Source organism: Syngnathoides biaculeatus, chromosome 14 (assembly GCF_019802595.1).
Source record: "Syngnathoides biaculeatus isolate LvHL_M chromosome 14, ASM1980259v1, whole genome shotgun sequence".
In the NCBI taxonomy this organism is placed as follows: Eukaryota; Metazoa; Chordata; class Actinopteri; order Syngnathiformes; family Syngnathidae; genus Syngnathoides; species Syngnathoides biaculeatus.
In genome coordinates this window covers 26,874,259-26,901,245 of record NC_084653.1, presented here as the reverse complement: position 1 = coordinate 26,901,245, position 26,987 = coordinate 26,874,259, and the positions used below count along the sequence as shown (strand labels likewise).

Below are 26,987 nucleotides of genomic sequence, written 5' to 3'. Positions count from 1 at the left end.
CACTTCCGTGGCAACTCTGTACAAACGTGTTTTCTCTCCTTTTACCTGGGTGGGCCTGTCTCATGTGGTAGGTGACGGGGTAAGGATGAGATTCGCCACACAGCTCACAGATGGTGTCCTTCTCCGGTCCGCCCATGGCGAGCTGCGCCATCTCTCCGAACAAATTTCCCCTCGGGCGCACCTCTGCCTTCTCCCGCTTCTTCTTCTCCTTCTTGGCTTTTTTGCTGTCCTTTTCATTTTCCTTCTTCTTTAGGATGGCACTCGATCCCGGGCTGGGGAAGATCATGTTCTGAGTCGCTGCCTTGATGGTGGCCAAGGAGATATCCTCCCAGAAGGCGACCAAGTGCTGCAGCGTCAGAGGCAGGATGGATTTTGCCCTCATGGACGGATGGGACGTCATCTCATAGGAGACGGCGTCCGCTTTGCCGTCCTCGCACTTTTCCGGCAACGGTGGCTCCTTTAACATGGACAGAACCTTGTTTTTGTTGATGCTGCCCATTTTGGAGATGTCCGGCCCATGCGGAGCAATGTTAAACATGTTCAGTGCGGAGGAAATCTCCAGGGAGTGACGGTTCTTGAGCTTGTTCTCCTTCTCCTCGGCCCCCTGCCCTCCGAGGGAGCTGCGGATGGGGGCGTGCTCTTTGGTCAAATCCGGGTTGAACTTGAGAAAAGACGAACAGGCCATGGCGTCGTGGACGATACCTTCGTGCCACAGGAAGGCAGCAAAGACCGCCCTGGAGCATTCCGCCACAGACGGGGACATGGCCTGCTTGGCAGGCTCGCATATCCTCTGCGTGCTCTCACCTTTGAAAAGAGGTCCGGGTTTGTCCTTCTTTGGCCGGGCGTGCCGACTGGAGGTTTTGCGGCTGACTTTGGGCGAAGAGCGGCTTTCCAGCTCCTCCTTGACTGGCGCCTTGCCGATACTGAAGTGCACCTTGCACGAAGCCTCCTCAGAGTCCGGCACCTCCACGTTCTCATCGTTAGCATCCTCATTTGAAAGAAGAGCACTGGAGGAACACACCTCCACCACCTCACTGTGCAGGTTTTCTTGGGTCACTTGGGGTGAAGGAACGCGGCCGTCGGTGTTACTGACGACGTCTTGGTTTGGATCTTTGGGAGTCACTTTTGGTTTGGGGGAGGTAGACCTGCCTCTTAATGGCTCAGTAAGAGGAATCTTCTTCTTCCTAAGAGTGTCTGGGTCCAGAGTGTAGGAATCGGACTTGGATCGCTCTCTTGGCGGTTCCAGCCTGGCTTTGGAGGACGAACTAACTTTAGACGGGACGTTCTTTTCGTGGTGTGTTGACGGGGAATGCTGGGAGGTGGTGCTGGAAGGACTGGACCGGCCCAAAGAAGACACCCCTTTTTGTTTCGGTGAGGAGGATCGGGAGCCTGCGTTGGGCGACTCAGCCCGATGTCCTGACGTTCTGACGTCTGACTTGAGGGCCTGCAGTGTGTTGTGATTGGGCGAGTGAGAACGGCTGTGAGAGTCGGAACGCAGTTTGGCCGTGTCGGAGCGGAGAATGAGGGCTTCGCTGGCCGAGAGCGACCCTTCTTGACCAGTCTTGACTCTGCCGTGTTCGGACATGGAGCTCCCTCGCCTTTCTTGTTTGGGCGATCGGTTCTCCTGTCGGTGTTTGGAGGATGCTGCACCCGACACCAGGTTCCCTCGCTCACCTAAATGCCAACAATTCAGTTATGTGCCAGCAGAAACTCGAGAAAAAAACATTACAAACATTTTAAAAGGGACATAAGATGTTTTGAAAGGCTATGTATTTTTCAAAATATACTGTAGTGGCTGAGCTGCAGCGCTGATCCACCCTATGAAAATTGGAAAATTGACATATGGACTTCGCCTCCCCATTCGGTGCCAGGAAAGTTTCTTCAGAAAAGTGTCAGAAAAAATGTTTAAGATGGGCTATTGTAGATGTTGTACTTGTTGTCATTGTGTGAATCTCTTACATGAAAGGTTAACATTTTAAGATTGTATAACTCTGAAAAAAAAAAAAAAAGACAAACATGATAAGTCCCCTTTAATAAACTGAGCTACAACATAACATTCTGATATGTGACAAAAAAAGATGCTGCAAACTGATATGAAAGGTAAAAACAATGAATGAGCATATGAGTATGTATTGAGTGGTTTATTCGTCATTACAACATTTAGTCAAGACTTTTTTGCTTGTTTGTTTGTTTTTGAGCGGGGCGGGGTGTGAAACCCAATTAGAAACTGTTCATGACAAGTTTATAAAAGCCAAGGGAAGAAACCCGCTTTCCCCACGACCTCTAAACGGTCTCAGGGAGGGCCGTGCGTGATTGGGCTACCCACCCTTTTGCCTCAGAGCGAGAGATGAGAGAGCGGTGGCATGCCCGGCTGCGGCCACGCCGGTTTTGCGCGCACGCTCGCGAGAAGCAAGGCTGCGTGGTGAATCATCTACGGCGGAAAACAAGTGGCAAGGTAAACAAACAAAGGCATGGAATGCAAGGAGGCCAACAGAGTCAGAAAGCGAGAGAGAGAGAGAGAGAGAAAGAAAGAGAGAAAGCACAAAAGAGGCAATGGGTTCAATCCAGATGGCGAAATTGAAAGAGGCAATACAATTAAGTGAAACTGACAGAAAAAAAATGTTAAGGCAGGGAAAAAAAGCAGCATTACACGAAAAATGTCTGAAAAGTGCAGAGCTGCTCAATTGGGTTATGTCCAACGGCAATTTCACTCAGCTATGTATTTGTATAAAAGGCTGGAAGGAAAAAAAACAAAAACAAAAAACTCCCGTTTACAGAGGTCGTCGGCGACACTAATGAATAATTAAAAGGAGCAGCAGTAGTAGTTTTGTGTACAACTGCGGCGAGGCTCTCGGCTGGCCAAGGTGGCCGATGAAAAGTCTCAAAGGAATGGAAATGGGAGAGAAGACAAATTAAGGCAAAATGCACATAAAGGTTTCACTAATCATCAAAGCAAGGAAAAAAAATCAATGAACTCAGCCTCTTAAGTCAGCACATGCCAAAGAAATGTGTTTTTTTAACAAGACATTTAGTCTACAATTAGCATTCAAATTCTTGCTTTAAAAACGTGACTACCGTATTTACTCCACTGCAAAGAGTACGATTAGGCCGAAGGTATTTATTCATTTAGGTGGCTGTTCAAATGCCTTTTAAAATACATAAAATATATTCCTTTAAAGTTGTAATTATTTTATGTCTGCTACATTTATTGCAGTTAAGACAAACCGAGACATGTTGTTATTAGTCCTAATAAAGGTAACTAGTTTTTTTTCCCCCAGAGGGTGGTGTCCACCCGAGAAGTGACGTTTATTTGAGGCCATATTTGAAGGAAATGCTGTTTATTTACTTCAATCCAGTGCGGCCGCCTTTTACTTTTGAAAACAACGATAATCCAATGATAGACCGGTGAGCTTGTTAAAAGGTTTTCCCACTGAAGGACCAACACATAAGCGCATGTGATGCCTTCCAACACATTCTAAACGAATGGGGAAGGTTTAAAAAAAAAAAAAAAAAAAAAAAAAAAAAAAAAACATCAGGAGCTGACTAATCACTGGATGCACTTACTCAGAAGCTGTGGTTGTGCCTGAGACACTTGGGAGGGGGACTGTCCAAACACAAATGCACTGTGGACAAGGGAGGAAGAGGAGGACGAAGAGGAGGAAGAGGAGGAGGAGGAGGAGGAGGAGGAGGAGGAAGAGGAAGAGGAAGAAGAGGAGGGAGGTTGCGCAGCTTGCTCAAACACTGAGGAGGGAGCTGCTGAGATGAAGGGCCCAGACTGAATGGAATTCAGTATGGCGCTCAGACGGTCACCTGCAAACACGGAGACACAGGAGGTGGAGAAACTACAGCTTCAACTATGGGTGCAGGGGGGCAAGTGGGTGGGGGCAAGGGGCACCACAGGGGTGAGGGGACATTTTGAGTGCGACAAGTACGGAGTGGCTCGACCCGGCAAAACCGCAGCAGGCCGACGGAAGGAACACAGAGACGGACGGCGATTATGCTCGGCGTTGCAGAGGCAGGCGGGGGCGTCGTTTATCGAAAACAGCAGCTCGAACGGGCATAAATATATCCAAAACTCACGTTCGAATGGGTCGGTGGTAGTTTCATGCAAATCCACAAAGTGCAAAATGAAAAGGCATAACTCAAAAGTTTTGTGGATTGGCTACAGAAAAAAAAAGCGGACAAAGGCTTGAATTCAACTTTGATGAGGATCAAGTGAGTTAAAGTGAAGTCCGAGGCGTCACTTCGTTAGGTACACTTGCACAATGTAATGACTGATCTGTTCAGCGATATCTATTATCTATTACTGTAGTTGAAGTTTGCAGAGCTCTACAAAATGCACCACACCGTACTGGGAATTTGTTTTCTAATTGTAGTTAAATAAGGTTACCAAAATTCTGGCAGGCAGGCGTTGCTGTGAAAAGTGAGCCTGACTCTCATGTTGCTTGCAACATAATTTGACAGCAGGGTAAAAGTGTAATTTCTGCTCTGGAATTAAAAATGACGTGGCTGTATGTAGACTGCTAGTGGCCTGAGTGTAGGTGTAGTGTTTGCAGCCCCAGATGTAGGACCATTTGGACTCAACATCACGGCATTGTTCTAGTTTTTCCAAGCCTTTCATTGAATACACAGCTTCCACTGCTCGGAGCCCTGAGGATTTAATTTTCAATTACAGTAAACCTCGGTTCTGGACCAAAATCTGCTCCAGAAGACGGTTTGAGAAGCGATTTGTTCAAAAACCGAATTGACATTTCCCATTACAACTAATGGAAAAAGAAATAATGCGTTCCAAGCCTAAAAAATTTGCCTTTTTAAAGCCTTTTTTTTAGCTTTTCTTGATAACAAACTGCATAGTGGGAATACATGTATGGTTTAAATACTTTCTATTATAAAATGATTGAAGAAATATATTTATTTTTTGCTTGAAATGCATGCTTTAGTAGTAGAGTAGGCTAGGCTGGGAGTGCATTGCCGTTTCTGTTGCGACTCGGTCCCCAGCCATGTAAACTTTTTTTTTTTTTTTTATTAACAAAAGTGAAGAATAACTTTATACAACAATAACAGAGCCTTATTAAAGTTCTCAAGAAAAAAAGCAAAGCAAAACTATCAACTACTGTATCAAATCTCTTCGGTGGGGGTGACTCGCCCACTGGAAGTTCTTTTCTTTTCCCAAAGAACTTATCTAGTGTCACTTAGACTTAATAGTCCGCAAAAGGAAGAAAAAAAAAAAGTCAGTAAATGTAGCTACCGGGACACATCTGCGTACAGAGGCTGCGTGGGTCAGCTGGTCGGGCAGATTTCACAGAAATTTTCGTTCGTAAACCGATTTGTTCGAGAACAGAGCCGTTCGAGAACCGAGTAGTCACTATAAAATGTAAATTTTCTGGTTTTCCAGCAGTAGGATACACTAACTCTCAGTTTTAAAAGTTACATTTTAACCATGTGTCTGTTGTGCCGAATGTTAGCAGGGGTCAACAACTGCACTGCATCAACATTTCCAAACGCATGTTGCTGCAGTCAAAGCCACTCGCCAGATTGGTGTAAGAATCGGGACGCAGCAGAGCAAAAAATGAATTACGCTTAAGGTGTTAAAATTAGAACAAAACATTTAAGATAAAATGTTGAAAAAATGACTCACAGTAGTAACTTAAAAAAAATGGTTTCTAATCATTCATTAAAATTGAGCACTAAAAACCTGGGTGCAGGTGTACCTAACGCTGTGGAAAGTGAGTGTCGACCCAATTTCCCAGTACAACAGCAGTCAAAATGTTGCATTTCTCAACACTTAGCTGACCTTTGTTGTTGGAGATTCCATAGTCAAAGCCTTGCGCTCCATTGGACGTTGCAGCTCTGTTGAAGGCCTGCACTGAGAACGGACTCGGCGGCGGCGTCTGGGCGCCTTGCTCAAGCAGCGCTTGTTCTGTGAGATTGAATTGAATCGAGTTACATAGGACGAGATTGCATTTGATATCCGGTGATGATGACGATCGCGATGGAGGATGCGGCTTACCTTCGTCGTGGCGAAGGTACTGGTTTCCTCCGCGGTCTCTGGACAGCGACCATGCTTCTCCCTCGTCACTTTCGCAAAACTCCACCACGCTGTTTTTATCCAGCTGCACCCACGTTCCCTCTGAGTTGACCACCTGGTACACACACAACACTCTTTATCCAAACTCCAAACCAAACAAACGCGTACTCTGTCTTCATACTCAAACCTGAAACAAAACATACACCGTATAAGAGTGGATGTAGACTTTGCATCTGTCAGTAACTGGCATTAAGTGTATTAATTTCTGTGGCAGAAGAGGGTTATGTCAACTGATGAAAACAACGTCTGATAAGGTCTTCTAAGTTTACATCGCTATTGATGTGCAACGTTTCAAACGCTGTGCAATAAAGCTAGTTGGTACAGTGACCTAAGAATTCATCGTGCAGTACAAGAACACTGCACTGGTATATTTTTCATTCGATGGTTAAAGCTTAGGGCCGAGAGATGTTTTCCATAAAAGCGTCGGGTTCCAGTAAAGTCCCACACATCCGCAGTTGGGCATTCACAAATATCAATTTTGCTTTGGTGCCATCTTGTGCCAAATTAACAATTTCAAGTTACGTCGCGAGATTCACTTGGACAAAAAGTAATGTGCCGCACTCTCGGGGGACTGCGCTCGACTTCAGAATTTGCAGTTTAACTCCACCCTCATGTGTCAAATAGTGAATGGTTAAGACACTCAACCCCAGTCAAAATGACCACATCCACCTTATATTTTTATATCAATCGCAGTGCACTGCACAGACAAATTGGACCGCAGCAAATCTTTCACATGCAACATGGACTACAACAATTTAAATACACAATCGACATTATTAGAACACAAGGATTCGATCATTTTGTTGTTGCTGTCACCACGCCACACTGTGGAACAAAACCAGAGAGGCACAAGCAAAACTTACTCGTTGTGCAGTTGCTTAATGAAAGTTAAATGCACTCAACTTCCTGAGACACTACGTTATTTGGGGGGTGGGAAGAGGTGGGGGGACAGAACACAGATTGGAGGTATTAGTAAGCGCTGGTTGGACCTCGCGGCTCAGGATAATGAACAGCATGACACACCATGGTAGCCAAAAACCAAAGAGAAAGGGAGTGGGGGAAGAATGATGCTCAATTCAACACCACAGCAATTGTAAAAATATTAATGTTGATGAGATTCTTGCTGAACCTCAATAAGATTACCTGCACACACCAGAATTAGAAAGAAATTGCGAGAGATAAAGAGCACACACCCACCCTACAATTCAGTCCTTCTTTTCAGAAAGACATTTATCTGCGAGCGGATTCGCTACATTTGATCAGTGCAGTCCACGACCAGAAAAAAAAAAAAATGTAATCAAGCCCAGCCATCATAAAGACATATTGCATTTGGGATGAGTGCGTACCTCGCCTATGGCCTTGACCATGTTGCCAAGTACTAACATTCCAATAGGGATACCCTTAAGGTTTGGGCAGCTTCTGATGTTGTGACCAGAGGGGCCGGTCTTCACTACCTTATAAAGCCCCGGTCCGCCGCCCTGCCCTGCCCCGCCCTGCACCCGAGCGGGCACTTCGCAGGAAGGGCCGCTGCTCACCTCCTTTGTGGTGTCCGCCGTCTGGCCCCTGACATCCTGCAAGAGGGAAAAGCGGGGATTCGTTTGAGAGAGAGAGAGAGAGAGGGAGAATGCACAACAGAGCATCATTTCAAACTAGACACATTTCAATCTCTTTATTTAGGGTTAGCGACCCGACCGCAGATAAGTGGCAGAAGACGGATGGATGGAATTATTTTTCAAAAATATTTTATATTCTGCAGTTAAATGAAAAAAAGGACACTCTGCGAGGAAATACAACCAATCTCGGCAAAAACAAGTTTTAAAAACTTTATACTACATACGCTTGTAATATAAACAATATGGACAAAAGTATTGGGATATGTAAAACAAAATGTGGAAATGTCCTTTAAAATTTTACACCTTCCACTGCTCTGATTTCAAATTTATGACGTTAGAAAATAAATGAAAAGTCTCTAGGTATTAGTGATAAACTGAGCGTTAATCTGTCAATTGAGTGGAACCAATTATTCCTTCATTTTGTCTTGGGGAGCGGTTAAGTCAAAAGTAGCACAAGTTGGCTTGGAGCAGTAGTGCTCAACTCGCTTGTCGTCTAGAGAAGACCAGCCTGACGTCCGTGATCCAACGGAGGCTTCCTCCATTCTTCTCAGGATTTCAGAGCCACCATCATAAATTGACATTAAAACTTTCAGAGCCACCGTTATAAAATGACAGAACTAACAACTAATTTGCCAGCAATTTTCACCATCATGATCAAGGAAATTACATCAAAAGCCCATCACGACGTAATGCACTGAAAAATTAATATCAGAGAGAAATTACATCTTGCCCAAACTTTGATTGAACATGTCTCAATAGTTTTGTCCAGCTGTTTTAAAGTCATTTCAGAAGAAAATACATAATTAGACTATTTTATCTAACAATGTACCCAACAGGACCGACACACAGTTATGTCATTTTCATAAAGGCCAACAGGGGGCATGCCGGGACAAGCAAACATGACAAGCCGTCAAACATGCGACCAACTGCCGACAAAAGAAGTCCACAATTCCATGCAGTTCATAGAAACATTCATTACTTCAGGACACTGTGGAGGCTTTACAATCGCCTTCAGCTGACAACAAGATACTAAAACAAAAACAAAAAAAACACCCATGCAACTCAAGCTCCACTTCCTTTCGACGACTACAAAGCGAGTGTGGGAAATAAATTAGATGCGAAAGCTGGGGGTGGGTAGGTGGAGGGAGAGGGGCCAGACGCGATATTCAACCCTGCCCTTCATACAACTCACCTGTGGCGGGAATTTAGTTAAGGGAGTCCCCGACAAAAAGCCGACATCCCTGACTCCACGGCTAGCGTTATAGACACTCTGAGCAACAGATCGTGAGACAGTCAAGACACATAGCAGAGAAAGGAGAGAAACACACGATGGGGGGGACAAGGGAAGGGGGCGCCGATATATTTTTTTGGAAGAAGAACATTTTTTCTCGCCGGTGTGGCTCTTTGAGAGGAGAAAGAGAGAGGCAGGAGAGAATTTGAAAGTGGAAGAATAGGAGGCACTTCCAAAAAAATCCACCCACTTGGATGCTACGGTGTGTCATGCTGTTCAAAAAGCAACCATGGGCTGAAACCCTCGGACCGAAATATGACCCAAACGCAAAGGCGGAACTACAACAAGACACTCAAAAGCTTCACGACTACATGGATCTCATTTTTTTGGACGGATACCGTAATCGAACATTCAAACGATTGAGGAGCTTTGCATTCAAAGAGATTTGTGTTACTATAGTAGCAAAAAGCAACCGTGGGAAAAAAGAAAAATAACTTTGATTGCAACATGCCAAAATGCTTCAGTGTTAATGGACTGCGAGGGAACCAAGAAAAAGCTCCCTCGGCTCATTTGGCACGAGATTAAAGTTGTCAACGCATTTAAAGTGCGAGACGACTTCCAAGATCTGCTTCCATTTCAAAACAAACGCAGTGGCCAAGTCAACATGAGATGAATTATTGATTTCAATAAACGCCACTTTTCAAATAGATTCAAAAGGATCTTTTTGTTTGCAACCTCAAAAAATGGTTGCAGCACTGAAAGCAGCCCGACGGCGAATAAACCCCTTCTACTCTCCAAAGAAGAGTAGAGCAACCACATTTAAGCATCACTTAGCGACTGGACATGCACACTTTTCCTTTGAGGTGCATGAGTGGAAATTGTTTCTCATACAGGTATTACATGCAGCAGTTGTCCCCTGCAAGTTGACCAATTCAACGTTCTCTGTGTACACTTGACAAGAGGGTGTCAAAAAAAAAAAAAAAAATCCTTGCAAAGCAGTTTTGAGACGTAAATAAAAGGGGAGCTGAGTTTCTCCTGAAAATAAACATCCTCTGTCAGACTGCCACCTCCTTACTTACATCAGCGGGGACCAGAAGGCTCCTACCCAGGTGCTGGTTAAAAGAGAGGCACCAGGCCTCCGTGTACCCGTTCATGCTGGCAACGTACTTCTTGACCGTTTCGTCATTGAGCTTCAGCCACACGCCGTCGTCATTGTGGATCTAAAGTAGGGGGGAGGTGGGGGTTGCGGGGGAAAACAAGCAACAGAGCAGAGCACAGCGGGGCCGTCCCGTTACTACAGAAACAGGAAGAAAATGAAAAGAAAAAGAAATACATCACACGCGCAAAAAAAAAAAAAAAAAAATCGAAAGTCACAGGAATGCCTCCAAAATGGAAGGATATTCAATCTTTGGCGTTTCTAACAACGGATGAACTTCATTTGACCGCGACACTTTTTAGATGCACACTGCAACTTGCTGTTCACTGACAAAGAGCTTGATGGCAAAATGCACACCCGTGAATCGACCAATACATTTCCTACTGCACAGGTGTCAAACTCAAGGCCAGGGGGCCAGATACGGCGTGATTTTATGTGGCCCACGGAGGCGAATCATGTGTATCAGCTCCCATGACTTTTTTGTTCAAATCTGTACCAAAATTTGAAATTGTCATATCATAAATGATAACGTTAAGATATTACAAGCATTTTTGTGTTACCAAACAACAATAGTTGGAAAAACCCATTGACCTTGATTTCTGATTCCAAAACTAGTTCATAAATTTCATGTGTAAATATGAAGAGGCAGTTAAAGACTGTTATCGTTTCACAGCCAAAACGGCCCGTTGAGGGAAACCGTAAGCACAACGTGGCTCACAACAAAAATGAGGTTGACACCCCCCGTCCTAGTGTATGAGACCAAGACCGCACCGAACAATCCATAAACAGGACCTCGCCGGTGTGAGACTTCCAACAGGATCTTCTCGGAGGGGAGTGTCAAATGACCTCAGAGCGTCGGAAATTGTCATCTCGTAAAAATAACATCCTTGGAATTGGATCACATATTTTTTGTCAATTTTACCACAGCGCTAATTGTGAGAGAACACCAAGTTGCGTAAAAAGTAGCGAAACATTGAACAGTTGGACATCGGCATCCAAACTTTAAAGAAGGTCACAGTGTATTTAGGATAATCCTGAAATTTCACCCAAAAGCCAAATACCCCTGAATGTTTTTTTTTGTTTTTTTTATACACATGTAATCATTTTCTTTTACTGTAAGTGTGCTGGCTGTGATTTTTTTTTCTTTTATGCACTCAAGCAGTCTCAGAAAGCTTTATGAGCAGAAATATTTCAAAGAAAAGTAAATACTCTGGTCAGAAGGTAATCACCACAACATTTAGAAGCAGAGGATTCACAATGTTGACTAAGTGGAGAAGATCAATGATAATAGATGTACTGGATAGTGGAACCTCCACCTTTGGCCAAAAATCTGAATTTTTCCTCGACTAAAGGAAACCGAATCGTGTTTATTGACTGGCCAGCTGATGTTTAAAAGAAGATTTCAACCTTCATGATGGCCATGCAGCGTAAAGCTAAGTCACCAGGGAGGTGTCCAGGATGCCCGAGCACCTCATCTGGCTTCTCCTAATGTGGAGGATAAGCAGCTCCAGTCCGAGCCCGTCGCGGATGATCGAGCTACTCACCCTCTCTCGAAAGGAGAGCCCGGACACTATGAGACGAAAACCCATTTCAGCCGCTTGTGTCCGGGATCTCGGTCTTTTCGGTCACGGCGCACAGCTCGTGACAGTTAGTGAGGGGAGGAACGTAGATTGCGTGGTACATAGAGAGCTTCACTCCTTCTCCACCACAACGGACTGATACAAAGTCGGCACACTACTGCAGACGCTGCGCCGATCCGCCTGTCAATCTACCGTTCCATTTTTTCCCGACTCGTGAATAAAACCCCAAGATATTTGAACTCCTTCACCCAAGGAAGGACTTCATTCACAAAGTGGTGAGGCCCTTCCACCCTTTTCTGACTGAGGAGGATGGTTTCAGATCCAGAGGTGCTGATTCTCATCCCAGCCGGTTGATACTTGGCTGCGAACGGCTCTAGTGAGAGCTGGAGATCATGGCCTGGTGAAGCCCGTCTTCGCTCCACCATTCAGTACACCAGACCCCTATGGCCCCACCCACAGGCGGTGAATAGAAGGGTACGAGGACCCGTGAATCCCCAGACAACTTAGCTCCTAGGACCATTGGGACACACAAACCCCTCGACCACTCTATAAAGTGACGACGGCTCAAGGAGGGGGGGGACAATAAAATAATTATATATAAAATGTAAAAATAAATAAATAAAAATGCAACGGACTCCAACAGCTCCGCTGTAGTCACTCATGCGAGTCTCCTTTGGTGAGTCCACCCACAAGAATAAATAAAGAAATATATAAATATATCAATAACTAAATTCATTAAAAAAAAAAAACAAACAAACCTGAATCCCAAACTGGTCAACTTTCAAGGTACCACCTCGTTTGTGTGCGTTCATGCGGTTATCAACTTTGAATGAAAGCAATACAATTCGTCATCTTTCCGGGTCTCAATTACCTCGTCAATGAAAGTGATGGTGCCATTGACATGCACTATGCCTATTTGTTCGCTCTGCAGGGAGGGGTGACTGCGCACGCGCAGGCCTGCACTATCCTTGGACACAAATTTGCGGACCTGAGAGAAGCAGAGGGGAGACTGTGTGTGAGCGACGGCGGCAAAAGAAGACGGCACAAGAAAGAAAGGAGGGCAACAGTCACTGAAGCAGAGCGGCTGGGAGAGGAAGCGGGGATGCATGCCGGGAAGGAGGCCAAACATCACTTTGATGAGGCCGACTCTCACTTCTGCTTTCTTTAGCGCATTATGACAAACAGCCTTGGAGACGGAGTATAAATACACACAGAAAATAGCACATTGTTGCTTGCTTATTTTCCAAATAAAGAATCACATAAAGAGTCACAATGATGACTGCTGATAGTTTCAGATGCGACCTTGAGGCATTTTTTGCAATTCAAAAAAAAAAACACGAGGTTAAGCATATTTTAAAGTAATACAGCAATGCTCAATCCTCAATGTAATAAAGTCATTGTATAGATACAGTATATACTGGATACACTCCAGTATATTTGAAGCATAACTATGTCAACAAAAGGACGGGACAAAGTCACTTTGAGGTGCAGCTTTGACGTAAGAAAAAAGGACATTTCCACAATATTTGGGGAAAAATACCAAAATATTTCCTGGAAAGTTTGATTGCTGGGTGGAATATGTGGGAATTCACAGGAATACACTCCCAATTGGAGGTATTATACATAGTTTTGAATGTATAAAATAATTTAAGTGGAAAATAATGATTTTGCACTGTGGTGGTTAGACACATAAGCCAATTAACAGATTACCAATAGTCGAATGACAGATTGTTAGTGACGAGTACAGTAGATTAACCAATTAACTTTGCGAGGGAAAAAAAGTTCTCATTTTTCAGTTACTACACATTACTACAGATGATTCTCATATATTCCTGTTACTTATTTTAAAAATCACAGCAATCTCTTTGTATGTCATATCTTGACAAGTGAACACCTCCACCAAAGATGCAACTTCGTGAGACAAAACATGCTAAAATCTCTTGTAGACTGTGTAAAGAGGGGGAAAGTGTTTTGAGTTTCGACAATCACTCGGGCCTTCTGGAGAGTGATTGATTGCCGAGCATGGATATTTTTCACGAGTTCGGTCATTTCAAATAAAAGCTCACCTTGCTGGGCTGAGGCTCAGCCTTGGTTTTGACCATCTGCGTCCCGGGCGGTATCATGCCTTTGGGAGGGTCTTTGACCTCCACCTCCAAACCTGCATCTGTAGAAGCCACGTAAATTGGTTTAATTGAATGTGAACCAACCCTAACCCTGTACACAAGACTGACTACAGTGCACTTTAAATATTTTCCCAGTGGAACACTTATAAAAACAAGCTCACGTGAGGCATGAGGCACAAATACCCACCTATTTCAATTCCATCGATGGTGACGTGGATTGTGTAGAGGCCGACTGCTCCCGGGGTCCAGTTGGCACTGTACGTTCCATCAGTGTTTGCCCGGATCAGCATGTTCTCACTGGGCCTGGAAAGGGGAATGATGATGATCACGCAACCAGATATAGGACACGGGAATGGCATACGGACGGGTATGGCTGCGCTGTACAATGACCAATATAATCACGTCAATGTCAGTTGCATACATAAACAATACTTGCACTCAGCAAATTAACCATTCATCTTTCATTCCGCTTATCCTCACTAGAGTCGCGGGCATGCTGAAGCCTATCCCAGCTATCTCCGGGCAAGAGGCCGGGTACACCCTGAACTGGTCGCCAGCCAAACACAAGGCACACATGAGCATTCGCACTCATATTCACACCTACAGACAATTTAGAATCTTCAATTAGCCCATCCTCCATATTTTTGGGGACGCGGGAGAGAGTAACCGGACAAAACCCACATAGGCACGGGGAAAACATGCAAACGTCACACAGGCTGGTGAGTCCCGGTCCTCAAAACTGTGAGGCAGATGTGCTAACCAGTCGTCATCCATGACGCCTGAAAAACAAACGACCATAATTTACGGAGTAACCCTAACCCTAAACGGAGGTGGGAAGAACTGGAGCAATGTAAAGAGACGAAAAAAGCTTTCAGAGGTAATAAAAGCAGGTAGCATGAACCATGTTGCTGCCGTGTGTCAGTGACTTTTACCGGTATGTTTTTTTTTTTTTTTTTTTTTACCCAGCCCTTTTAGTGCTACTGTGTTACTGCCACGTCACTGTTTGGAAAGAAAAGCTAAGGTATATTATTAAAACATTGAAAACCCTTTCTGTGTACCGTCTTTCTTTATAAATATATCATGTTTCAATGCAGGCACATGTGGCTTATAGACAGGTGCGGCTTATGTATGTGCAAAATGGTTTATCCTTTAAAAAATGTACTGGTTGAGGTTTATAATCAGGTGTGTCTTATAGTCCAGAAATTATGGTATTTACTACGTATTTATAGTCTTCAAATGGAGACTTTTATTTACTTTTACTTGTACTTAGTTTTATTTTACATCAGTTAACATTACCTCATATTTGTATGAACGTTAACTATGTTAAAATTCGTTGTGTTAGCGTTAGTTACTTAAAACATCTGCAGAGTTTAAGCTGGCGAGAACAATTTAATCCACTTTACATTATTTCCACTGGGAACAAATGTTTTGAAATGAGAATAGCTTGGAAGGTTCCCCTGTCCTTGAATGAAGCACTCGTGATGTCATGTACCTCTTTGGAGTGGGGGAAGCGAAGCGTAGCTCCTCAAAAGAGTAGCTGTCATACGCCTAGAAATATCGATCGGAAGGTAGAATAAGTCATCACATGAGGTGAGCAAGAGTCAAGACGTTCCAGTCGGTGACACGGGCTGACCTTCATCATGGTAATCGCAATGTAGCGGGCTTCTTTCACGATCATGGGCTCGTACGTGGCCTCCAGCTTAGGGGGCGGCAGACCTCCAAAGGTGAGGTCGGGACCAGCAGATGTCGTGGAGGAGGATCCGGTGAGTCGCTGCAGTTTTTTCACATTGTCGGGCTGCAACAACTTCTTTTGAGAAACCGGCACGGCTTTGACTTCCACCTGAGGAATGTCATTTGTTTGAAATGTTAAAGCTTTACCAAGTTCATTTCTCTCTAAATGTAAGTCAACATTTTTTTCCAACCTTCATGTTTGGAACATGCACCACATCTCCGTATTGGTCTTTGGTCTGTACGACAACGGTCGCAGGCCACCCGCAGCGTATGTCGTCTTTGTTCAGGATCAGCGATGTCTTCTGGGGGTCGGCGTAAGAGTCGGGTTGCAGCCACCTGAGGAAGGAAGACGCGACAAGACGTAATCAAATCGTGGGGTTGCTGCATGTGAATGAGACCAGTATGAAGTCTCATTCTGGGGTCGTCTAATGCTGCTCTTCTTTTGGCACAGTTACCAGATAGGCTGGGCTGGATTCTTCTGACCTTTATACTTCATATTCAAAACTGTGCCACACTGAAACTCATCTGTCAAACTAAGACATGCTAAAAAAAAAATCCCATTTAGCAAGAATGAGGATCTCCTGCAGTTACCCTATTTTCCACACTATAAGGCCCACCTAAAAGCCTTTAATTTTCTCAAAAGCCGACGGTGCGCCTTATACATGGATCAATATTGAGCCTTTAGTACAGCTCCATCTAATGGATGCATAACGTAACCCCAGCCTCTACTGTAGCGTCTATTTTATGTGCCTTATAATGCGGTATGCCTTATATATGAAAAAAGTTTTAAAATAGGCCATTCATTGAAGGTGCGCCTTATAGTGCGGAAAATACGGTACTTGTTAGCATGTAAATAGGCCTGTCCTTCATCCAGGAGGCGACTAAAAGGGGAAAGGAACATTGACCGGTGCAGAAAATCGGAGACTGTGGAGTATGGAACCACAGTGTCTAAAGATAAACTCCCATCAGCATCCATATACTTTGGTCATTTGTAAATGCACATCATCAAATCATACATGAATAGTTACGAATCTGCCCAACCAATGAATGACCAGGAATGATTTGCGTCACCCATTTGCTGTCTGCTTGGAACACTTTGAACCCAAGCTGACAAGAATAATAGCACCTTGTCCTACCGGGTGTTTCCGAGGTAGGTCAAGCCCAGCCAGTCCTTTGTCGCGAAAAATAGAAATAAAAGGCAAAAAAAGCTGGATTGTACCTGGCTAGACGTCCACCGCTGGAGTTCTGCACACACGTGATGAAGTCCTCGAGGAAGGAGTGTTCATTGGTTTGGAGGTGCAAAGGCAGGTTCCCCTCCAGGGCCTCCAGGATGATGGGGGGATGGGACAGTGCCAGACCCTTCCCCAGAATACCTGCATGGGCTTTACACACCTAAACGCCGGACAAAGTTTTCAATAAAGGCAAAATGCAAATGGGAGAAGAATGTTGAATTAAACAGCTAACCTGGAGAGAGGCTTCCTCCAGTATCTCAAGGTCCTCCTCCAGTTCATTGCCTAAAGGCCAAAAGTGGCATTTTAAGGAAAATGTAATGTTGGCAAATGTATTGTTTCTTGATGTTTTTATAGTTTACATTTACGTAAGGACAGAAAAATTCCTTTGTAAAGCACATCGGAAGGAGTGAAAATGCACCTGAATTGTTTTAATGTATAAAACTAGTGTTATTTCCCCCACCCCCCACCATACCTATGGGGAGCGCCAGGTCTTTCTTCATCAGAGCTGCAGCACACACACTACCCAAGTACGCCAACTCTTTCTCCAGCTGGATGATGCCCTGAAATGTCCAAAAGGATTTTGTCGGATACGTAGCGACTGTGACATTTACCCTTTATTTTGAGATGAAAAGCAGAAAAATGAAAAACGGGAAACATTACCTCATCAGGACCTGGATTGAACTCATAGCCCACCGCGACACACTTAAAACCATAGAAGGACGCCTTTTCATCCTTCACATAATCTGAGGCAGTTTCCAGTGAAAACAGTACTTCATTTCCTGCAGAGGAATTTTCATGTAATATTAATATTCTTAATAAATTTTGAATGGAAAGGATATTACAGAGGAAGAAGAACAGGTTCTTCTCACCCGGCAGCACGAGCACCGCGGTCGGCCAGCCCGTGGAGCCTGAGAACTTCCTGAGCTCAGTCCAGGTGTTGATGGTGTCATGGACCAGAGGTTTTCCGCCCAAGCAAGACAAGTGGAGGGTGCGGCTGGGGATGAGCAGGCGGAGGACGTCCTCGGGCTGAGCGGTGCCGCACTGCGGGTCGAACTCGATGCTCGTCCAACGTACGCATTCGGGGAATGAAACCTAAAACCGGGTCAGACGACATCCTGGTTCAATTTAAAAGAAACGTGAGGCAAATCCGGAGTAAATGCTGCATTCAATATGGACGGGAACTACAAAATATGCCTCATTGAATCCTTCCAGCCAAAAACAGCCTTAAAACAAAAAACATGAGCGGCGAAACCAATTTGTTTGGGAATAGATCCTTTCATTGTCAACAACTCAAATACAAATCAAATTTCATTTCCCTGTCTTAGGAAAGACATTGAATGCAGCACAAGCCACCGTCTTGCGCTTGAATATTGTACCCGGTATTGCGTGACCCCGGCCTGTTTGTAGGGGTGGTCGCTCTCGATCACAGAGTAGTGACTGGAGGTGGTGCAAGCTGACAGTCCTTGCTCCGGCTGGTTGCCGGTTGTGCTGTCCGTCGACTGGTTGGGATTAAACGTGGGCGGGGCGTACTTCTGGTTGAGGGCCGAGACGGCGGGGAGCAGCTCTTGGACTAGCCCGAAGACCTCGACGGCGGCCTGGGGGAGGAGGAGGAGCAATTTCATCGAGACCATGCAAAAAAAAAAAAAAAAAAGGGGGGGGGGGGCCGGACGCAACGCTGGTGAGGCGAACCTTTGGAACAGATGCAGCCACAGGGCCGATGTAGGCCAGGATAAGGGGGAGCAGCATGGAGAACAGACTGGAAGAGCTGAGGAGCTCAGGAATGTCATCCACTGAGAGAAAATTGATATTGATAACGATAAGAACAGAGCAATCTAGATGAGGGGAGGGGGGATCAATTCTGGTTCCTCAAAGTGTTTGCAAATAAGGTGTCTGGTTAACCAGCTTACCATCGACAGCAAAAGCCCTATGAAGCAAGTCCTTGGCCGCTCTGACCACAGCGCTGACCACAGATAGCGCCCGACTGCAGTTTTTGTCTTCTTCGTTGGCTTTGCTCAGCAACTGGGACTGCAGATCGCCATCATACTCGCTCCTTCATTAAGAAAGGACACAAACGTCAAGAGGAAAAACAGTACAACAGAAATCAGAAGATATCTTCCTAAGAAGACATTTTCATGTTTACCTATAGTAGAGAATCTGAGGGATCTGTCCTCGTGTCTGGTTGGTGCCGTTGCTGCTCAAGCTACAAGTGCTGAAGGTGAAGGACACGCCGTCGGAGCACTGCACCGTGGTCATGCCGCCGTCGCCGTTTGCGGTGCGGCTGCCGTAATTGCGCAAGCGCACCGCATATTTCACCCCTTCCTGCAGATAAATACATCTCTCTTTTACGGTGGAACTCTGTATTGTCACTCAAACTATCGATTTTGCAATTAGAGTATGGGAGCAATTTTTGGAGTCGCGGAGCGTCGTACCTTGAGCGGCACGGCCTTGTCCAGGCGAATCTCCGCGATGTCACTGGGAGAATCATCAGTGCTGTAAGTCCCCTTCACCAGCTCAAGAGATGTCCACCTGTGAGAGTGCGCCGAGTCCCCTGGGTGCTCTGTCTGCGCCTGTGTGAAAGTTCCCCCCCCCCAAAAAAAAAAAAAAAAAAATTTGAAACAATGCAAAATGAAAGACAGATCCACCTGAATATTCTTCCTTACATCATCAGCGAGCACCTCCAGTTCATACTCGTGGATCCCGCCGCCTCCGTACACGCAGACGCCCACCAAGACGATGCCCGGCTTGTCCACCGTCATACAGATGGCGTCCGGGGAACCGTTGCCCGTGTTCCAGCTGCGGCCCTGGCTCGTCTTGGTGAAACGGTTTGGGGACGCTTTCACAGAGTGCAGCGAGTTCAGACCGTCAACCTAATAAGGAAGGAGGGGGGGAGGGGGGGGGAGGCTTACCAGGAACTTTTGCTTTTTCCTTTTGTGATACTTGTTTAATTTTACCCTTGATGGATGAGGAGGTTCCTCCAGACAACCAATAATTTGTATGCAAGTTACAAAAAGTCAATTTACAAATAAAGCCCCTTCATTTGTTTGAATCATTGAGTCTTATAGTGACCACCAGGGGGCTGCTCATCGTTTCAAACAATGAACCTTTTCTCAAGGACGAGGCATATCTCCTTAATAAGGGGTGACAAATTGCTGATGCTAAGAACTGCTTTTTAGTGATGGGTACTGTGGTGACCGCCGAGTCCTGACTTGGGTACGTGGTAGTGTAGAGGAAGGGTCATGATAACTAGACTTTACACCATCAGGATTTAGGGGGCTGATCTCCCATCAGCGAGTTTAAAAAAAAAACGATAACCAACCACCGATCCAATCACAAGATGGAGCAATGAGTCTATTTAAATGATCTGTTCATTCACTGTATGAATGAATTGTTCAATAAATATAGATTTGCAATTTATAATGTATCATTGTTCATCTATTCTTGTCAGTGAGGCATTGCGACAGACAGAACAAATACAGGAGCAAATACATACAGCAATTAATGTATCTACTTTTTGTGACACTTTGTTTGTTGGTGTGCGGTTAAGATTTTTAAATCTTAAAGTTAGCTAACCCTTGGCTCCAAAAAGGGTGGAATTCGATGCTCTGGTCAGGTCATCGATCCAATTCCGGGATCAATTCCATGACAGCGACGCAGAGTAAATGTCTTTGTCAGAGCCGATGAATGACATGATTGATCGGATTGGCGAATTATGACATCAAAAGCGATCCCCAAAAAAAGGCCAATTATCAGCCGATCAAATCAGTGTAAAGTCTAATGATAAAATTACAAACAGAACATTGTACCCATGTCGAAATCCAGCTATTGCTCTCAACCATTTTTTTTTTACCTCAGAGCCCAGGGCTGAGGCGGTGAGCTCAGAGACGATGGAGGCCAACAGGCCACAGGTGTTGGACACCAAGTGCGGCGAGAAGAGCTCCACCTCTTTCCTCAGACTCTTTCTGACCGGAAGCACCACGATCACCAGCATCTTCTCCAGGACCTCCCGGAAGCTGGTCATTCCCATCAGGTTCTCCTCGGTCTAAGGTTGAGGACAAAGACGATCCGAACCATGAATCAATTACCTTCCTTCGCAATGTGCACACGCCACTCACATGGCTAAGCTTCTCCATGTGGGCCACGAGCAGCGGGAAGCGGTGAGCAAGGGCCGAGTCATTCTCCGTACTGACTTGCTTGACCAGCGAGCGGAGCAGGACCTCGCCGTCGTACGCGATGGGCAGGATGGACGTCAGCTTGACCGAGGTGTTGCACAGTGCCGACATCACCGCGGCCAGCAGACGGCTGCTGGACGTGCGGAAGTTGGCTTCGGCGATGTCCTGGAAAGAAAACAGATGGTCCTTTCAGTGCTCAGGTGATCATTTAGTAACCCAGCAGTGGAATTGCGCATCTAATTAGACAAGCTTCTTCTTAAAAATTCAAAATGTTCTCTTATCAAATTTAAAGACTGTTAGGGGAGAAAAATCCTTCGAATGTCATTAACTGTGCGCATTTTTATCTTTTCTGGAATTTTCTGTAAGAAAGGCTAAATCGCAAAACAAAATGACAGCTGACCTGATCCAAGCAATTGAGCAGGTCGCACAGGCAGGCCCACTGCAGCGCCGGCGTCGGGTAGAAGGAGTGGAAGCAGGCGGTGAAGGTGTTGTGGCACTCCTGCAGCACGGCCTCCAGCAGGGTGAGGGGCTGGGACAGGTAGCCCTGCGGGTCGTTGTCCAGCTTGGTCAGGCAGTTATCCGTGCTCTCGGACAGGATCTTCTTCAGCAGGCTACGCGTCTTCCCCACGCACTCTGCCAGCTTGCTCGACTCCTCCACCACGGCTTTGGTGCTTGCTAGGAGTCGGTTCACATAATTAAAAGTAAGAACACCCTCTCAAATTTGAATGTCTTCGAATACAATAAAGTATATGTCCATGGAACAACAAAGGGCTCGTGAGAGCATTTGTGCAATTTGAAACAGCTCAGGGGAAGTCTGCAAACATTTAATCTCCATGTGGTCTTACCGGCCATGGGGAAGATCTCGCATATGTACACCCGGAGGAGGCGGAGGCAACACGTGCCCACGAAGCGCAACCTCTCCAGGTCGAGCAAGGTGGCCGTGTACTGGAAGCCCTTCAGTCCTCGCAGCTCCTCCACACCCAGAACCAAAGTGGTCCAGCTCCAGTGGAGGATGCTGAGCAGGGACTCAAAGCACTCCTGTGGAGACAAACTGGTGTAACTAACAAGCTAAGTGACATCCCCCCAAAAAACAACGATATGATTATGACGATACTTACCACGGAGACTGTTCGAGCAAACGAGCGCTTGAGGATGTGAACCGGCTCGCTAGTCTGCTGTTTCCCTTTCGATGCATTGCCATCATTTGAAGGAAGCCTATTGTGAAATATTACGTTTACATGTAACTGATAACGTATAAGATGAAGCATAAATCGTCATTAACACCGTGTTACTTGCCTGTAGAGTAGCTGAGGTATTTGACCAGCATTAACATCGGTACCATTATTTGACTTCTTGGAGCTTTTGAACTGAAATACCACACTAAAGGGGAAAGTAAGCATGAATTCCAAGGTATGTTACACACATCGCATGGTACTGGAAATAAAATATGAAGAGTTTTGTACCCGTCATCAGTGGTGATGGTAGCCTGTCCGTGGGATCCGCAATCACTGCTGGGACCAGAAACCCGGGCCCAGGCCACGTACCACCAGCCCGACTGCAGCAACACTGGCTCGTCGAACATCATGGCGTATTTCTCCCTACAATAAAAATGAAGAAACGCTGCAACCTATGAAGAATACTTTATCTCTAATCAGTATCAAGAGTTCATTTCACCCGTCGAGTAGCACGCATCTTTTTACTCAAGTGGATCAGCCCACTATTTCAATAATAACAAACACAATCAGGGGTACCCAGAACAATTTTGATCTGGTTCTCAAAGGAGCACTGGAGGTTTTTGCTTGGTGGTAATTTTTTTTCCCGACCTCACTGATTGAATGTCAAGATTTCGTAACCACCCCCAACAATACTCAAGTCTAAAGCTTTGTTGTCAAGAAAAAACGCTCAATGCTCAAGGATTAGTAGGCATGCGCAATGACACATTTGATTGGAGTGCGCTTTTCATATTTTCAGTGTGCTTGGGCACCACTTATGTGCACCCTTCTGTAGAATCTCAATTCACTCTACCTGGCAGCACAGTCATAGGCCAGTACGTCAGTCTCAGCAAGCAGATCTCCGTCAGTCTCGTGGTCTCCTCCGTCAGGCCCCAGCTCAAAAAGCTGTCAAAATATTATCAAAAGATGCAAATAATTCTGAATAAAACACAAATCAATACAACTGCTTACCTTAATCTTCGCGGTATACTCTCCTCGTCCGCCAAACAGACCCAGCCCCCCCAGCAAGATGTCGGCATCAGCACAAAAGCGGATGGCCTCAACAGAGTGGGCCGAGTAGCCCCAACCGCCACCGTGACCTGCAACATTGCACGTTGTTAAGGCCGTGCAACGTGCTGCGATGTCTAGCAGCTAAGGTGCTGGTTGAGATTTCCAATTTCCAAGTGCAAACTTACTCTCAAAGCGGTTCACCACGCTGTAGTCCTCCTTGGAGTAGACCTTCATCACCGCCTGGGTCTCTTCCTCGGCGCTGGCCACGCCCATCTTCAGTTCCTGCATGGCCGCCAGAGTGTCCAGGCAACCTGTTGACAGCAGCATACTTCCTCTTAGCATAAGCGACAAGCTAAGCTGTTCTGCTGAAGCGAAGCTCTGGCGTTACCAAGAATGTGTAGCGCGCCATGCGAGCGGGTGGTGGTGGCGTGAGACCCCGCGGGCAAGGCCAGCTCCGGGCTGAGGATGCTGCAGCGGGCCTGCAGGTCTGTGGCGGAGGGCATCCTGGCATCTGCGATCACTGCGTTGTAACACCACATCTCTCTTGAATCTGGTAAGAACCTGAAAGGCCCGCACGGGACAGTTTAGGACGGCACATCACGGGGACTGGTGAAGATGTCCCAATGCTAACTGTTCCACGTTTATTACTACGTCATGCGATGAGTGAACAAAAATTAAAAACATCGTACAGTAATTCACTGATCAGTTATTTAAATGAATGTAAAATTCATTCTATTTCATGTGTTATGACAAATATTTTGTTTCCATTATTTTGTATATTTTACTATTTACAATAACAATGAATTACTTAATGAGATAAATGAATAGCAGACTAAAGCAATGCAACAAATATGACCAGTTTCTTTATAGGAGTGTTTTGTCGATGTTTTATGGGCAATCCCACAGGTCATATTCTGCCATCTCCTGATATGATCTTCAAATTGGACTCAAATGATTGTCTGCTCAGTTTATAAATGTTTTATTGAAAGGGCTGGAATGGAAAACAATAGGAGATAAACTGCAAGAACTGACCTCCATATGACATCATACACGGGGTCCAGGCAGAGCCCAAACCCCTGCAGGTCCTCCTGCTCGGAATCGTTGAAGGTCCGGCAGCTTCCGTCCATTTTGTTGATGAGCAAGCATTTGAACGGAGGCGGCTCGGACACGGAGGTGGGCACCAGGCCGATGATTTGCTTGCTGGCAAAGATCTCGGAAGTGGCCAGCACGTGGGAGTTGATGAGCGCCTCGTCGATGCGGAGGAAGGTCTGGTCTCCGCTGGCGCCGATCCACGTGGCCTTTCGTCCGTACTTGGCGCCGATGTTGGGCATGGGGGAGGGCTTGGCGTTCCAGTAGGGCATGTCGAGGATGGGCCGCCCGAGCTGTCCTTTCTGAAAGACGAATTGTGTGTTTTGGCTCATCAATGTGAATCACACATTGAGTTAATTGTCATTCTTGTCATTTTCTTACCGAGAAACTACCAAAAGTGAAGACCTGCCCGTCCACCAGGAGAACAACTGTGTGGTTGCTGCCTGCGGTCACCTGAACGCTCGGACCCGGGAGGGCCTGGATCAGTGTTGGAGATCCCCTACGAGGCGGAAACGCGACTTTGCAGTTTGTGAAGCCACTTTTTGTTTAGGTTATACATCTGCAAAAGTCCTAAGTTTAGCATGGCCCCGAAATAAGGCAAAGTTACGAACGGCGCGTAGCATAAGGACTTGTTGTCAGGTAACATAAAAAGGCATACACAGTTACCATCATATTTGCCGTTTTTTTTTTTTTTTTTTTTTATTTCACATTTAACACCTTGGAGACTTTTCATACTGATATTTACAGTAAATAAAATATTTTGAAGCTATGAACGGTGTCCAATAATGTAGGTTACATCGCCTGCAAGTCTTTTTTTTTTTCCCCCAAACGATGATATTACTTCTATGGTCGTCATTGACTAGTGTGCATTCTTAATTTGTGGCTACAATTTGACTGTTGTAAATGCTTTCAATCGTGTACAGCACATTGCGTATGAAATGCGCTACATAAATAACTTTGCCTTGTTTTACACATTCGGCTTACAATGGCACCATCCAACAACAAACAGAAATCATGTATGTTTTTCAAGACAACCAAACCAGTACCTGGAGTTGACATCGCCGTGTCCAAGCTGGCCATGTTGTCCATACCCAAACGTGTAGACGTCTCCATTCTCCATCAGCACCACTGCAAGACAAGGCAGCCATTAAAACTGACGTGGCAAACAGTGAAAGTCAAGTGCAAGTGAAACCGTCAGCCCCAATGAAAGATGTGAACAATCACAGGACCGCGAGGGTCTTCTTGCATTTACTTCTTGTCACCTAGCGGCAGACACATTTGATCTGACGCGAGACTGACTGCGGCAAGAGAACAACGAGCTGAAGCCAAAGGAAGACTGTGGTGTAAAACAAAGCAGTATCTAAAAAAAAATAATAATACTATAAATACCGTCCATGAAGAAGGAATTCTTAATATAACAAAATGAAACATTGACTTAAATTATTCATTTTCTTGTCTTCCTTTGATAAAATTGTATTTCAGTATTTTCCACACAAAAACAACTATATTAAGCCAATGTCATTCAAACAAAAACCAAAAAAAAAAAAGTGCTCCTTTTATGACGGAACAGTTTTACTATCACAGGGGAGTTTTTCAGTTTCCGCTGTGGTTTCTTAGTATGATAATTGAAGTTTATTGAGAGTCAATCGATCAGAACAACGTTTCTAGAGGTAAGAGAGTAAGGCAACAATAGACAAAGCACAAATTTTAAACAGGAGGACACAAGTAAACCATTGCATATCTATAATACTCGAATAAATATGAGTGATGCATAGGACCGTAGAGCTACACCCTGTGAGGGAAGGGCCGAGAACCAGGCTGTACAACTGAAGCGTGTAGGGATGGACTAAGTGAATTACCAAAGTTTATAGGACAAGAGTACACGTGAGGAGATACTTAAGCAATTCGCAGACTTGTGAGCTATTTGTCGCAATAAGTGAGCGGCCCCACACCCAATAAAAAGTCCCGGCGGTGGGTCTGTGGACACATGCAAGTAAACTGACACACTTTTACAAGCACAAAGACTGACAGAAGTGTCCTGTAATGAATTCCCGTGGCTGCACGGTCCACTGAAGATCCCAGCCAATCAATCAAATGGGGGGTGGGGTGGGGCAATCAGGCCCAGTGGTCCACCCCAGAGCAAGTAGCCATTTATATCAATCATATTATCAACGAATACAAGAAGTACTGTCGTACCTCGTTGCAGTTGATTTTGATAGTGGAAATGTATCACTTAATTCATCTTCACATTTAAAGTTTACGATTAATGCTTGAAGTTACGAGAAGTCATTTACCTGAATGGTGAAAACCGCAGCTGACCTGCACTGCCCGCATTTCACAGTCAAACCTGACTGCCCCCGGGGGGTAGGTGGTGATTTTACTGGCATCTTTCTCACCGCGCTCGCTGCTGCCATCTAAAAAGAAAAGAAGAAAAATAAAAGAAATCACACGAGGGCTCCCAACCTAGAGGGCAAGAGAGGGGGGTGTAAAACGTTCAGCTCCAATTTCCGGAGGTATCATCTCTACAGTCCTGAGAAACGACGCTGAAGGGAAAAGGAAGAAGGAAATCACACACAAGAACAGAAGAACATAAAATAAAGGTCTTTTGTGTGAGACACAACAGGGTGTTGCTTTATTTATTTATTTATTTATTTATTTTGATACCAGTGAAGAAATCTGGCTTACTGAGTCTTGTGTAAGAGGTCTGACTTGAGGAGAGGAAGCTGAAAAACCTGCGACAACGCCCATGAAAC

The 26,987-nt window shown here is 45.3% G+C and overlaps 1 protein-coding gene across 13 annotated transcripts in view; it reads right to left on the bottom strand.

Annotated features, from left to right (window-relative positions):
• Positions 1–26,987, bottom strand: part of mycbp2 (MYC binding protein 2) — a 67,165-nt gene that overhangs the window by 16,609 nt on the left and 23,569 nt on the right. For 5 of the 13 annotated variants that reach the window (XM_061842703.1, XM_061842709.1, XM_061842705.1 and 2 more), the window contains 39 exons: positions 26,529–26,648; positions 25,281–25,362; positions 24,616–24,733; positions 24,178–24,536; positions 23,534–23,706; positions 23,331–23,456; positions 23,107–23,234; positions 22,949–23,040; positions 22,387–22,521; positions 22,220–22,303; positions 22,042–22,138; positions 21,769–21,961; positions 21,324–21,598; positions 20,867–21,088; positions 20,602–20,793; positions 19,415–19,621; positions 19,184–19,321; positions 18,895–19,073; positions 18,662–18,804; positions 18,444–18,544; positions 18,131–18,349; positions 17,624–17,846; positions 17,415–17,533; positions 17,227–17,314; positions 16,987–17,036; positions 16,742–16,914; positions 15,714–15,858; positions 15,425–15,631; positions 15,284–15,339; positions 13,979–14,094; positions 13,735–13,832; positions 12,540–12,656; positions 10,012–10,152; positions 7,435–7,659; positions 6,011–6,143; positions 5,795–5,920; positions 3,565–3,810; positions 2,327–2,431; positions 46–1,674 (listed from right to left, as the gene is read on the bottom strand). In XM_061842703.1, coding sequence (XP_061698687.1) covers positions 46–1,674; positions 2,327–2,431; positions 3,565–3,810; positions 5,795–5,920; positions 6,011–6,143; positions 7,435–7,659; positions 10,012–10,152; positions 12,540–12,656; positions 13,735–13,832; positions 13,979–14,094; positions 15,284–15,339; positions 15,425–15,631; positions 15,714–15,858; positions 16,742–16,914; positions 16,987–17,036; positions 17,227–17,314; positions 17,415–17,533; positions 17,624–17,846; positions 18,131–18,349; positions 18,444–18,544; positions 18,662–18,804; positions 18,895–19,073; positions 19,184–19,321; positions 19,415–19,621; positions 20,602–20,793; positions 20,867–21,088; positions 21,324–21,598; positions 21,769–21,961; positions 22,042–22,138; positions 22,220–22,303; positions 22,387–22,521; positions 22,949–23,040; positions 23,107–23,234; positions 23,331–23,456; positions 23,534–23,706; positions 24,178–24,536; positions 24,616–24,733; positions 25,281–25,362; positions 26,529–26,648 — 7,380 coding nt within the window. The remainder of the gene's footprint in view (positions 1–45; positions 1,675–2,326; positions 2,432–3,564; positions 3,811–5,794; positions 5,921–6,010; positions 6,144–7,434; positions 7,660–10,011; positions 10,153–12,539; positions 12,657–13,734; positions 13,833–13,978; positions 14,095–15,283; positions 15,340–15,424; positions 15,632–15,713; positions 15,859–16,741; positions 16,915–16,986; positions 17,037–17,226; positions 17,315–17,414; positions 17,534–17,623; positions 17,847–18,130; positions 18,350–18,443; positions 18,545–18,661; positions 18,805–18,894; positions 19,074–19,183; positions 19,322–19,414; positions 19,622–20,601; positions 20,794–20,866; positions 21,089–21,323; positions 21,599–21,768; positions 21,962–22,041; positions 22,139–22,219; positions 22,304–22,386; positions 22,522–22,948; positions 23,041–23,106; positions 23,235–23,330; positions 23,457–23,533; positions 23,707–24,177; positions 24,537–24,615; positions 24,734–25,280; positions 25,363–26,528; positions 26,649–26,987) is intronic. The other 8 variants (XM_061842707.1, XM_061842715.1, XM_061842713.1 and 5 more) reach the window with 6 other exon arrangements.